The sequence below is a fragment of the Castanea sativa genome, chromosome 10 (genome assembly GCF_040712315.1).
Source record: "Castanea sativa cultivar Marrone di Chiusa Pesio chromosome 10, ASM4071231v1".
Classification (NCBI taxonomy): Eukaryota; Viridiplantae; Streptophyta; class Magnoliopsida; order Fagales; family Fagaceae; genus Castanea; species Castanea sativa.
In genome coordinates, this window is record NC_134022.1 from 25,655,943 (window position 1) to 25,669,119 (window position 13,177).

Here is a 13,177-nt window from a genome sequence, read left to right on the forward strand (position 1 = left end):
AAATTTATAAAAACTTTAGGGTTTTGATGATTACTTTTTATCATCAAATCAAAATATCTATTGTTTATTGTATAGATCTTAGATATCTTATTGGATGATAAAAAAACTGGATCCAACGAGTCTACAATCCGACCCAATCTTTTATTGCAAAATTTAGACTCTAGCATTTTCATTCCCTCCAATCTTAAAAAAAAAGTAAGACATTTTCCACCACAACCAATAATGTTTGTCACGCGCGTCAGGTGCTAGTGGTTCTGTTCAATCCTAGTTGAGCGGATCTTCCGCTAGTTGCAAAGGTTTCTCAGCTTGTAACACGTTGCCGGCAGTTATATAAAACAACTGGATTACCCAACCAATATGGGACACGTACGGAGCCAACATTTTCTATAAACAACGTGGCTAATTATAATTGGTCATTCTTAAAGTTGTACGAGTGATGCTGTTAGCGAATAAGATAAGCCTGAAAGAGCCTGTGAAGTGGGTCCCGTTAAAGACGCTCTTCGTGGGGCTCATTAATATCCGAAGCTCTAGCTTCGGTGGCCGAACCCATGATTTGAATTTTTTGAACGTTGAAGTCACCCAGAAACTGAATTGACAGATATACCCTCATATATCTTATCCTATTCACCTTGTCGCTTTTTGGGGCCTCGACTAATTTTGTAAATGTGCTCTTTAAATTTGATTTTTTTTTTTGAGAAATCTCTTTAAATTTGATTGAGTGTTTGAACTTTGACGAGTCTATATTGTCAATTATTTTTGGCTAGGATAGTCATAAAAGAACAAATTCATTTAAATTTTAAATGCTTAAAAACTTCTCAAGCTTCATAATTCTACCAAGGAGTTTTGTTTTGCAATCATAGTCATTTAAAATTGAAATTGTAGTTTTCTTAATATACAATCTTCAGGAACTAATTTTCATAAATCAATTGGGATGATTGTTTACCTATTTTATTTTGGTTACACAAAATTTGGTAAGACCAATTTAGATGTTAAAGCATTGTGATGCAAAGAATTTTGCAAGAAAAGAAAGAACAATCTGGATGAATTTGCTAGTTTTTCCAGGTTGTATCCCTATTTCTATATATATTTGCGATGCAAAAATTTCACTCCCAACGCATTTTTTTATATCTCAGTTTGGAAATATTTATAGCCTAATATCAATTACAAACTAATAAAAAGATGTTTTTTTTTTAATGATAATTTGATATTTGGGAACGATGATTTAAATCTTGAATGTATTTGTTGAAAATATCAATAGATGTATAACTTTTTTTTTGAAAGGAGATGTCAAATAAATCTTGACAAACTCCACTAACTTAAAAATACATGTATCATACCTTGATTTTTGCAGATTCTTTTGGGTCCCTATACCCTACTCCTTTGCAATGCGGCAACATCGATCAGTTGGATAGCTTTGGCTATCAGAGAGCACAATTCCACCATTATAAGTTTGACTAGAAAAAAAAAAGCCGGAAGTCTAGGACATGATCCTAAGCATCTCTTACTTGGATCGCAAGGCCATGGCCTCTAATGCTACTTCTAGTTAATTCCATCATTATGAGATTGGATAACCAGGTCGGTAACTACTTTCAACAACCATTCCACTCTAGCTAGCTGAGAATGACACATTGCCTACCCAATTGGTGGGACATTTGCAAGTAACAATTGGATGTATTAGATGATTTAAATGCTTGCTTTCAAACTTTTACTTTCTTAGGATTGTGTAGTTATATGCGCCAACATGCTTTCGTGGCTTTGAAACCTATCCAATCTCGGCGCTGGGAAATTCTTCAATCTAATACAACACCTTTTTCTGTATGCAAATAGAATTTATGGATGTATCATGGATGGACATGTGTACATGTTTGGTGATGCTCCTATTATTGAGAATTTGTTTGATTTAAAAACATAAAAATTAAAAAATTTGGCTATCCACCTAAACAATAGGAGTATTTGCAATGTCCATTTTACAATTAACATCTTGATTTGAGAATAATTTGTGATATCGAACCCACCATAAATTGGAGTTCAAATTATGGGTGCACATTACAACTGCCCTTGTAGGTTTATTGTGCACATTGCTAATGCTCTTGCAATTTATGGTGCACATTTTGAATTGTCCAATAGTTTAGAAATTAGAATGGATAGTTTTTCACTAGATTGTCAATTTTATGTGGGTGTTAAAAGGGGATATTGCAAATGCTTCAATATTTTAAAGCGAATGATTGTGATTAACCCTATAAAAAAATGTTGAATTACTAGTTTTCACCTTAAAAATGCTAAGATAGGAGATTTAAAATATGTATATATATCCAGGACAGTATTTCTTCTGGTCCTACTTCAAATAAATCTTTCACCAATCAGTGTATTATTGAGGTCAATACAACACTACAAAAAGGTTGCTAGTAAATTTTTGTCAGCATTATGTTTTTTTGCACTGGCAATCAACGGCAAAAGGAGTTTAGGTCAAAGTTTAAGACTTAATCATTTTTAGTGCTTAATGCACAGACATTCAGAGATATACATATCCTTTGAATCCTTCCAATCCTTCTACTTTTTTGACTATGCCATTGAAAAATCACATTGCATAGTATCATCTCAAAGTGTTCTCAGAATAATAATAATAAGAAAATTATTATTATTATTATTATTTTTACTGCTCTCAAGTCTCAACACACTATATTGGATTTCAATGAGTTTAACTAATAAAGTCTCTGATGATTGAAAATGAGATTTGAAGTTTAATTTCCGCCTACATAAAAAATCGATTGGTATCTTGGTTTGATGATAAAGAATAAAAATTATAGAAGCGGACATCATAAGTTAAAACTAAAAAAAAAAAAAAAGCCTCTCATACTAGAAGGTTTAAGATTTAGGCCTAGGGGAGAGCTACCCTTAATTATGTTTACTAATATATATATATATATATATATATATATTTAAATCTAGCTAACTTTTGCTACTTGATAGCTCACACCTCTGCTTTCTTCCTCACACATTATTATTATTATTATTATTATTATTATTATTATTATTATTATAAGATGGCTTTAAGATGTGATGAAGCCTAATTTAGAGAGTCTAGTTTGTCGTTAGCCATTGTAATCAGTTCGCGGGGTCATTTTTCCTGTTTAGTTTGAATTATAACACTAGTGGAGGGCCTACTTAAATTGAATCCTGGAAAAAAGAATTAGAATATAATAGTTTAGTACAAGTTGAACATGAACTTGGGTGACGTTAATGCGGCCAAGAGCTAGCACAAATGAAAAGGACAAATCCACCAATTTTTAAGCTTTAGAAGAATCATACTCAAATGTTTTGAATAGTTTTTTGAAACCTAAATGGAGGGATTATTTAGAATTAGCCATCGCTATCAGAATATATGCAGGTGGTAGCAATTATAGTGATGGCCACGTACTTTTTTAAAATGTATTTTTATGTGACATTGCCATCTAAAATCATAGTAGTAGTCTCCCTAAAAAGGTCAATTGTTACCTCAAATCAATTAAATTAAAGGTTCTTGGTAAAGAACTTAAAAAAAAATATATATTATTAGAAGAGAAAATTGGGAGTTGGTCAGATGTGAACTATATAAACAACAAGGGTTTTAATTAAAAATGTAATTAGTGCAACTTGTTGGAATGAATTACTATTCATTTGATGTCATAAAGCTTAAAACATTGGAGGACAATGTTTCATCAAGGCCATATATCTCTAAACATTGTCTTTAAATAGTACAAAAACTAACCGACCAAATTAAGTCTTCTTAACAATGATATGTGAAAGTGAATTACAAGTATAGTTGTAGATTTGTCATTTGGCGTGACCTAAAAATTTGAGTTGAAATGAGAGTCTAAACAAATTCTTTAAAAGATATGACTTTGAGTCGAAATTAGAATTAAATTATGAAAAACCATAGTTGCTTGAACACTATTATGTGTCCTTATTAATATATATAAACTTTTAATCTTTTTCTTTCACTTAGGGGGGAATAAAAACTTTCCTTATTTATAAAGAAGTACCTGCCATGTTTATTTTCTTAATAAAATTTTCATTTAAATCGGTTTGGAAAAATCTCCTCTGCTCGTGAATAAAAATCAAATAACACTTCACATATACTTCAATTGCCTTACTTATTAAATTATATAACTTTTAAATAAATCACATAATTAAAAGTATACATTGTGAAGGATCATTCAAATTGTTTCATAATAAGTTGGAGAAAAATTATGTCCTATATGCAATCTAGATATTAATAATACTGAACTCAAATAGCATAAATCTTATCAATCAAGGGGTGTACACCAATAGAACCAAGCTGGGTTTGACATGATTCTATCATCTAACTTATCACTTCAGATTACATACATTGCAACCTGTTGCCAACTATGGGGGTGTTTGGTAATGTTGTTCTAGTAAAGTTGTATGTTTTTTTTTTTTTTGAAATACGTGAGGATGAAAAAGCGTATGGAAATACGTGTAATGTTGTTTAAACACTGAAAACTGTTGTTCTAGTTATGCTACCAAACAAACCGTATATATTCAATGGAAATTGTCCATGAGTTGATCGTTGGACAGTGGGCCAGTTAAGCTAGTCACGGGTTTAGACTGACAATATTGGGCCTTAAATTATATTTATTATAGCCCAAACTAATGGGCTTGCAATGGTTTTGTTTTGTTTTTATTTTGATTTTGATTTTTTTTAAAACTCTTTTATTAAACTTTAAGGTAATATATCACAGAAAGAGGAAGCAACAAATTCAGGCTAGATTAGGGTTGGATCTTTTAATTTCTTTGATCATCAAATGAATTAAAAATAATTTTTTTTAATAAAAAAAACCCTAGAATATAGTTCAAAATACTAACATAATTTTTTTTCTTTTTAAAGTCAAACTTGAGATAGAGTTCAAACAAGGGCTTGCAGTGGGGTGACAATAGTGAATTGTGTGGGAAGAGGTGAGAGTTTTGCTCTAGTGGGTTTTGAGAAGTGATAGTAGAAATTAAAAATGGAAATAAAAAAAAGAGAGGAGGGTTACAAATTTAGGTGGACAAATCGCGATCCATATGGTAGATAAATTTGGATTTACAACTAATTAAACACTACCACATAAAGTCCTGAACTAAAAATATGACAATCATAGATGATTTGATTGGGTTCATTAAGTGAGAAATCCCTGCACCCAATGCTCAAACCAACACTCGAAATTCAAATAATAATAATAATAATAATAATAATTCTCATTCTCATTGCTTCGTTAGTTCGGAAATTGTCCCATGTCAATCCAAAAATGATCGAATCCCTCTTCCCTTAATTATCAAATTAGAAAAAAAAAAGAAAAAAAGAAAGAAGACTAGTTATCAAGTCTTTGAATATTTTTTTTTTTTGGAGAAACAAGTCTTTGAAATTCATTTCATTAGATAGTGTGATTTTATTTATTTAATGGGCACCTTTTGTTTAAGAGATCTAGTAGCAGTTCATAACAAAAAAAAAAAGAATAAAAAAGGAAAAGAAGAAGAAGAAGAGATCTAGTAGCAAGCCCAGTAGATCGGATCCAAAGTCCAAGTAATTACGACCAAATCCAACTTAATCTGTGCCCAACAAATCTCACATTCCAATCCTACAAGGCTACAACCAACCACCGCTGCCTCTCTCAGTTTTACCGCGAACATTCCACACGCGCTCTCAACGCAAATGGGACATTCCCTTATAGCTCTTTAAAAAAAAAAAAAAAAAAGCAGTTAAGGGTTTTGAACCAAAGAGGCTCGGAAAACAGGTTCGGAGAGTAGTAGAGAGAGACTATAGAGAGGCTAGAGCTTTGGTAAAGAGAGAGTATAAAGCAGAGTGGTGAGTTAAGAGTAGCCACTTTTTCTTTTGTAGAGAGAAGAAAAAGAGAGAGAGAGAGAGAGAAAGCAAAAAAGAAAGGGTCATGGAGAATGTGAATATGTGTGACGAAAATTGCTAACAAAGAAAACCACTGCAAAACAGTTACACGCCACCAGCAACAACAACGAAAAACCAACACCATCACCATCACTATCACTACCGCCACCAACACCAACAATCAACTTTTCATCTCTCATTCTTTTCCAAGATCTTCATGCTTGATTTCTAGCTAAATTCATAACCAAACAAAGGAGGTGGTGGTGATGATGATGATGATGGCGGAGGGGACATTGTCGTTCTCGGTGGCGGAAGTGGTGGAGGATGTGCTTCAGCAGCACGGGAATCGCCTCAGAGATCTTGATTTGGCTTCTAGAAAAGCTGAGGAAGCTGGTAACTCTCTCTTTTTTTTTTCTTTTCTTTTTTTTTACAGATTTTCTCTGCAAGCAAACAGAGAATTGTGTTTTTGATGATGATGATTTTGTGTATGTAGCGTCGAGAAGGAACGAGGCGGCGGGGTGGCTGAGAAAGATGGTAGGCGTAGTAGCGGCGAAAGATTTGCCGGCGGAGCCGTCAGAGGAAGAGTTTAGGCTTGGATTAAGAAGTGGTATTATTCTCTGCAATGTTCTCAATAAGGTTCACCCTGGAGCTGTGCCCAAGGTTAAACACTCATACTCAGTCAACGCTTCATTCTCTCTCTCTCTCTCTTTTTCTTTTTTTCCAATTCGAAATGAATGTTTGAGTTTTGTGAATTGTTTTTGGTTTTAGGTGGTGGAGAGTCCTTGTGATTCTGCTCTGATCCCCGATGGAGCCGCGTTATCGGCATTTCAGTACTTCGAGAATGTGAGGAATTTTCTAGTAGCTGTGCAGGAACTGGGAATTCCTACTTTTGAGGCATCTGATCTGGAACAAGTATGTGTTTTTTGTATCTTTGTGGAAGTTAATTTGTGTTGCTTTTTAGCTAGAATAGGATTTTGTAGATAAGATTAGTTAATGAGCTGTGGTTCAAATTGCAATTCAGTGAGGTTGTGGGTTCAAAACTCATTAGTCAGTGAGCTTTGATTTAAATTGCACTTTGTCTGGAAGGTGAGGTTGCAGATTCAAAACCCATTGGGCATAATCATACCACTCTAATTTGGATTGATTGACCAAAAAAAGAGAGTTTAAGTTAAGTAGATGAGTGTGTAACTTGCTAATACAAAAAGGGTTTTTTTATTTATTTTAATATTATATATTTGTTGAGTTTTCAGGGAGGGAAATCTGCAAGGGTTGTGAATTGTGTTTTGGCGGTAAAATCCTACAGTGAATGGAAACAGACTGGGGGAAGTGGAGTATGGAAATTTGGTGGAAATGTGAAACCAATGGTGTCAGCCAAGTCTTTTGTGAGGAAAAATTCAGAGCCGTTCACGAATTCCTTGTCGAGGAACTCATCAATGGGTGAAAAATCCTTGAATGTGCTGTCCTCTGAGATTGACTCTAATAAAATGGTTGGTAAGCTTAACTTTTACAAACTTCTTTATGCATTCGCTTTGTCTGGTTGATTAAAGAAACATGAACTTTTGTTGATTCATTCATGTTTATTACTTGCAGCCTACCAATGGTTCCTTGAGTATGCTTGTTCGTGCAGTTCTGTTAGATAAGAAGCCTGAAGAAGTCCCAATGGTAATCTACTCTTCCCTCTTAAATTGATGAACTTGATTAAGAGCAATTTGCTGATCAAACCGGGGCTAGTACATCTGGTATCATGCACCATAGTGGTGCAACTATGTGTTATGCAGTGAATGATGAAACATACTATTGATAGACATTTGGTGAAGTTCTGCCTTATATTTATTCCATTCATTTACACTAGTTGAAAAAAAAAAATTGCACTGAGGCTTCTTGATTGGATTGAACTTGATCAAGCCAATTGCCCTTTTCAACTAGTGAGGTGAATACAAATTGCAAATACTATTATTACTGATACAATCACCGCTTTGAGAGTGCTTTAACTGTTACTTGTACTATTATTGATACTATTGCTACTACTTATTTGTGACTTGTATTGCTCCTCTGCATGAAACAGTTGGTCGAATCCGTGCTAAGTAAGGTAGTGGAGGAGTTTGAGCATCGCATTGCAAGCCAAATTGAGCTGGTATGTTTACTTTTCCCAGTCAATTTTTGTGGGCCAAGAGATTGTTTTCACTAATCCAATATGGATTGGTGACCAATTATTCATTTTCATGTATTCTGAGACTCAACATAAGACTTGATTGATGCATATTCCAGATGATTAAACAAGGCTTTTGGATCCCAGACAAGTTTCTATTTTTTCTATTTTTTTTTAAATTTCTATTGGTCTACCCGTCTGGCTGGTTATTTATTCATTTGCTTATGATCATAGATGAAAACATCTCCAAAAGATATGGCTGTTTCCCATGGCAACAAAGCTCTTTTGAAATTTGCTTCTGCCGGTAAAAAGGTAATATGTTGTACTTTACCTTAACATGCACCTATTAATAAAGACTAGTGATCAATAAAAAGAAGCATGTCTTCAATATCAGAGCGTATGATTGGAATATAACTTGGGTTCCTAACATTTTCTTTTTCTGTTGGTGCAATATTTTAGACTGAAGACAAAAATGAAAAGTTGATAAAGAAAGAGGAATTTGCCCATAAAACAAGCATTTCTGATGAGAAATCAAAAGGCCAGCTCATGAAACAGCAAATGATCTTTGATCAACAGCAAAGAGACATTCAAGTAAGGACAGTACTGATGTATTTTCCATTATTTTTTCTCCCGAATGGGTATTCTCCATATTTTTGCCTTTCTGTTTCTTTAACAGCTTAGTGCATTAATGCTAATGTTATATGTTTGCAGGAACTAAAGCATACACTTCACACTACAAAAGCTGGTATGAACTTTATGCAAATGAAGTTCCATGAGGAGTTTCACAATCTTGGTAAGATTCAGGAAGTAATTTGTTCTTTTTCTATTTCTATTTTCTTCTCTTTTTAGGGGTTTTGGGACGAAAATAAATTTTCTGTCTCATTTGAGTTTGTTCATTTCTTTGTAGGCATACACATTCATGGCCTAGCTCATGCTGCTTCTGGGTATCATAGAGTCCTTGAGGAAAATCGCAAGCTGTACAATCAAGTGCAGGATCTCAAGGGTAAGAAGATCAATGGGATCTTGCTTGTGGTAGAGGGGAAAAAAAAATCACTTAGTGCCTAAAGCTTAAGTCATCAAAATGGATTAATATAATTATATATACATATTTTTTTTCATTTGATCAGGAAGTATCCGGGTTTATTGTCGAGTGAGACCCTTCTTGTCTGGACAATCAAATCATTTCAGCGCCGTGGATCATATAGAAGAAGAAATTATCACTATGAATACTCCATCGAGGCATGGAAAAGGCCAGAGGTCCTTTAGCTTCAACAAGGTCTTTGGGCCATCTGCAAGTCAAGGTCAGCAAGGTTTTCATGTAGAAAATTTTCAGATTCTTTGATCTTAACAATATTCTTACACTTTTATTCCTAATGTATTGCAGCGGAGGTCTTCTCTGATATGCAGCCTTTGATTCGGTCTGTTCTTGATGGTTACAATGTTTGCATATTTGCATATGGTCAAACAGGATCTGGAAAGACTTTCACTATGGTAGGAAACATTTAGATTTATCTCTGAATATATGATATAACATGTACAATGATGTTTATTTTGAAAAACTACATAAATGTGGCTAATTTTTGTTGTTTACATGTCTAGACTGGACCTAGAGAGCTTACGGAGAAAAGCCAAGGAGTAAATTATAGGGCTTTGAGTGATTTGTTTCAAATAGCAAATCAAAGAAAGGACACTTTTAGTTACGAAGTTTCTGTTCAGATGATTGAGATCTATAATGAGCAAGTTAGGGATCTCCTTGTCACTGATGGAACTAACAGAAGATATCCTTTACAAGTTATTTGGTTCTTTTACTGATTTTGGTCATTTAATTTAATCTTTTTTGTCAAATAGGATTAAGAATGACATTATATGCCTATTTTCAGAATTTCACTCAATTTTATGAATTTTGATTCTGTTCCACTCTTCCCCCACTTACTCCCCATCAAAAGGTTTTCCTTAATTTTTAACACATTAGAAATTCGAAATAGTTCTCATAGAGGGCATAGTGTACCAGATGCAAATGTTGTACCAGTATCATCAACGTTTGATGTTATTGATCTAATGAACCTTGGACAAAAGAATCGTGCAGTAGGTGCAACAGCCCTAAATGACCGTAGTAGTCGCTCACATAGGTATGAATGTAATTGTCTTTATAAATCAGTGGAGTATCTATGATAGTATCCTTATTTAAGTTGATGTTTACTTTGTTATTTTAATTATCAATTTGCAGTTGCTTGACGGTTCATGTTCAAGGAAGAGACTTGACATCTGGAGCTATTCTTCGTGGCTGTATGCATCTGGTTGATTTAGCAGGAAGTGAGAGGGTAGACAAATCTGAGGTGACAGGAGATAGATTGAAAGAGGCACAACACATCAACAAATCTTTGTCAGCTTTGGGTGATGTGATAGCTTCCCTTGCACAAAAGAATCCACATGTTCCTTATAGAAATAGCAAACTTACACAACTGCTCCAAGATTCACTTGGTAAGGTTAAACTACCACAAAATTTCAAATTGGAATGTGGAAGTCTCTCTTTATGTTCTTCATTCTTGGAAAGATTCTTACTATACTTTTGGGGTTGTAATTATACTTTTAGGAGGGCAGGCCAAGACGCTGATGTTTGTTCACATAAGCCCTGAGCCTGATGCTATTGGAGAATCAATCAGTACACTTAAATTTGCAGAGCGAGTTGCCACTGTTGAACTTGGTGCTGCCAAAGTAAACAAAGATGGCACGGATGTCAAGGAGCTCAAAGAACAGGTTCTTACTTTGTCACCTGTATGGTTCTGTTCATGTAATTTTAAGGGCCTTGTCCCTTTGTTGTGTTCTATTAAACTTTCAATTTTTTCTTCAGATTGCAAGTCTGAAGGCTGCATTGGCAAGGAAAGAGGGGGAACCGGAGCATATTCAAACTTCCATAACTGGAAGCTCTGAAAAATACAGGACAAAAGCTAGTGAGATATCACCTTTTCAATCTAAACAGAAGGATGCAGGTTTATTCGGAGACCACAATAACTGCCGGCAACCAATGGGTGACGTAGGCAATATAGAGGTAAATAAAGTTCCCTGATAATGACTTGGTAGATACTTCTCACCTGTTGAATTTTGCCTTTCTATTGCTGGATAGTATATATTTAGATCAAATTGTCTCTAACAGATTTGTATCTTGTTCTGTTTCCTTATAACAAAATGTTCGGTTTAGTTTTATGAACTTTAATCTGAAATTGGATGGAATGATTCTGCAGCTTCGTAGCAATTCTGCCTCAAGGCAAAAGACACAAAGCTTTGATCTTGATGAACTATTAGCAAATTCGCCTCCCTGGCCTCCGGTGAACAGTCATGGCCAGAACTACAGGGAGGATGATAGAGAAATGGGCTCGGGTGAGTGGGTTGATAAGGTCATGGTAAACAAGCATGATGTAAGCAGAGTTGAGAACCCTTTAGGAAGTTGGGCAGCAGATAATGGGGACTTATCTGATGCATTTTACCAGAAATATCTCCCTGATTCTTCCAAAATTTATCCAGATCAATCCTATAATATGTTTATGGGAAGCAACCAGTTCAATGTCACAAGTACCGATGAAATGGATGATCTTGATGCTGCCACCAGTGATTCTTCAGAACCAGATTTGCTTTGGCAATTCAATCATTCAAAGCTTACCAGCATGACCAATGGAATTAGTGCAAAAACCAGAAAACCCAATTCAAAGCCAGCAAAGAGCCCAGAGCTAAGGTAATCCAAAGTAGATGTTTTGTTAGTGATAGACTCCATTTTAAGAACTGTCTAGCCAGTAACATGTTTCCTTAACAAGTTGTTGTTAACTTTGCAGCAAGAATACCAATGCTTCTCTTGGCCCTTCACCTTCAAGGAAATTAGCAAATGGGGTAGGCAATGTGCAGCGGAATGGGAGGCAACCAGCTCCAACTGATATGAAACGCAGAGCTGGGAATAGAAAATAGAAATGTACTTACACGTTGAGAGGTTGATTTTTTTATTTTTATTTTTTAATTTCTTTGAATTTGTTTGAGAGGGAGAGAGAGGTTTTACTATATTCTTCATTTTTATTTTTTATTTGTAATCTTATAGTTAAATGCAGCAATAATTCCAGTTGCTTGTAATTGTCTACTTGTGAGTTCAATGTGTCCTCCCTACGTGGATTGGATGATTGATGTTGTTTATAGATGCTACATTACACTATTCTTGGCTTTTAATGGAATATGAAACCCCAAAATTAGAGGCATAATACATCAACTCAAGAATTTGCATTGAATTCGTTTGAGATTATAGCTCCAAAATTTTCTGAGTCAAGTTTTAGAGGCCAACTGCTAAGATCTTTTTGCTTTAAATTCATTTGGCAGGGGTCTTTTTCACTTTTATGAAGGTATAGAAGAGCTAAACAAATTTCTTCAGCAGGGTGAAAACTAAAAACAAAGCATGTTCATCCATCACCTTTGTCAGGGCTGTTTTTTTTAGCATAGTCATGTGTCTTCCGTTGGAGTTGTGACTTTGCTAGACCCGGATTTGTTTTGGGGAGTCCAATCCGAACCTCGACATTGGACCGCATAGACCAATGGTTTCCGGTTCATTTTCAAGTCTACAAAATAGATAAAGCCAAAAATCTTAGAATCATGATAATAGTTAAAATAAATAAATAATATATTTAATTGGATAGATTTGATTAAATGGTGAGTTGAACATTATTATTATGTATATTAAGTGATGTCCAATATTAGAAAGTAATTAATTGAGCGTCATATGTCCAGTAATGAGATGAGTTTAAAATAGTACATATCCAGCTGTGGTTCATGGTTCATGTTCAATATAATAAGGTATGTTCAACAATGGTCTATGTACGTCAAATAGTTTATATCCAGCCGTGGTTCGTGTCAAATAATAAATGTCCAGCGGTGGTTTATGGCTGAATAATATATGTCCAACGGTGGTTCATGTCCAAATGATATATGTCCAGCGGTGGTTTACGTCCAAATAATATATGTCCATCGGTGGTTTATGTCTAAATAATATGTCCAACGATAATAGATCAATTTATTAATATATATGTTCATTAATGAAGTATTAGTGAGATCATGTTTTATTAAATAGTGAGATGATATTAAAGTAACTTGCATCCAGTGGTACAATAACAATG

At 34.5% G+C, this 13,177-nt stretch overlaps 1 protein-coding gene across 2 annotated transcripts; it reads left to right on the forward strand.

Moving 5' to 3' along the window:
* Positions 1-5,862: 5,862 nt before the first annotated feature.
* Positions 5,863-12,271, forward strand: LOC142613659 (kinesin-like protein KIN-14I). 2 transcript variants are annotated; one of them, XM_075786105.1, is made up of 20 exons: positions 5,863-6,274; positions 6,375-6,541; positions 6,650-6,793; positions 7,132-7,368; positions 7,472-7,543; positions 7,947-8,015; positions 8,265-8,342; positions 8,490-8,621; positions 8,742-8,823; positions 8,938-9,033; positions 9,158-9,331; positions 9,415-9,521; positions 9,630-9,808; positions 9,998-10,159; positions 10,258-10,511; positions 10,624-10,787; positions 10,882-11,079; positions 11,273-11,408; positions 11,553-11,760; positions 11,858-12,271. In XM_075786105.1, the coding sequence occupies exons 1-20, from the start codon at positions 6,148-6,150 to the stop codon at positions 11,985-11,987; spliced, it is 2,916 nt and encodes a 971-aa protein (XP_075642220.1). In that variant the 5' UTR covers positions 5,863-6,147; the 3' UTR covers positions 11,988-12,271. The 2 variants fall into 2 exon arrangements, with proteins under 2 accessions (XP_075642220.1, XP_075642219.1); XM_075786104.1 differs by having other exon boundaries at positions 11,273-11,760.
* The last annotated feature ends 906 nt before the right edge of the window (positions 12,272-13,177 follow it).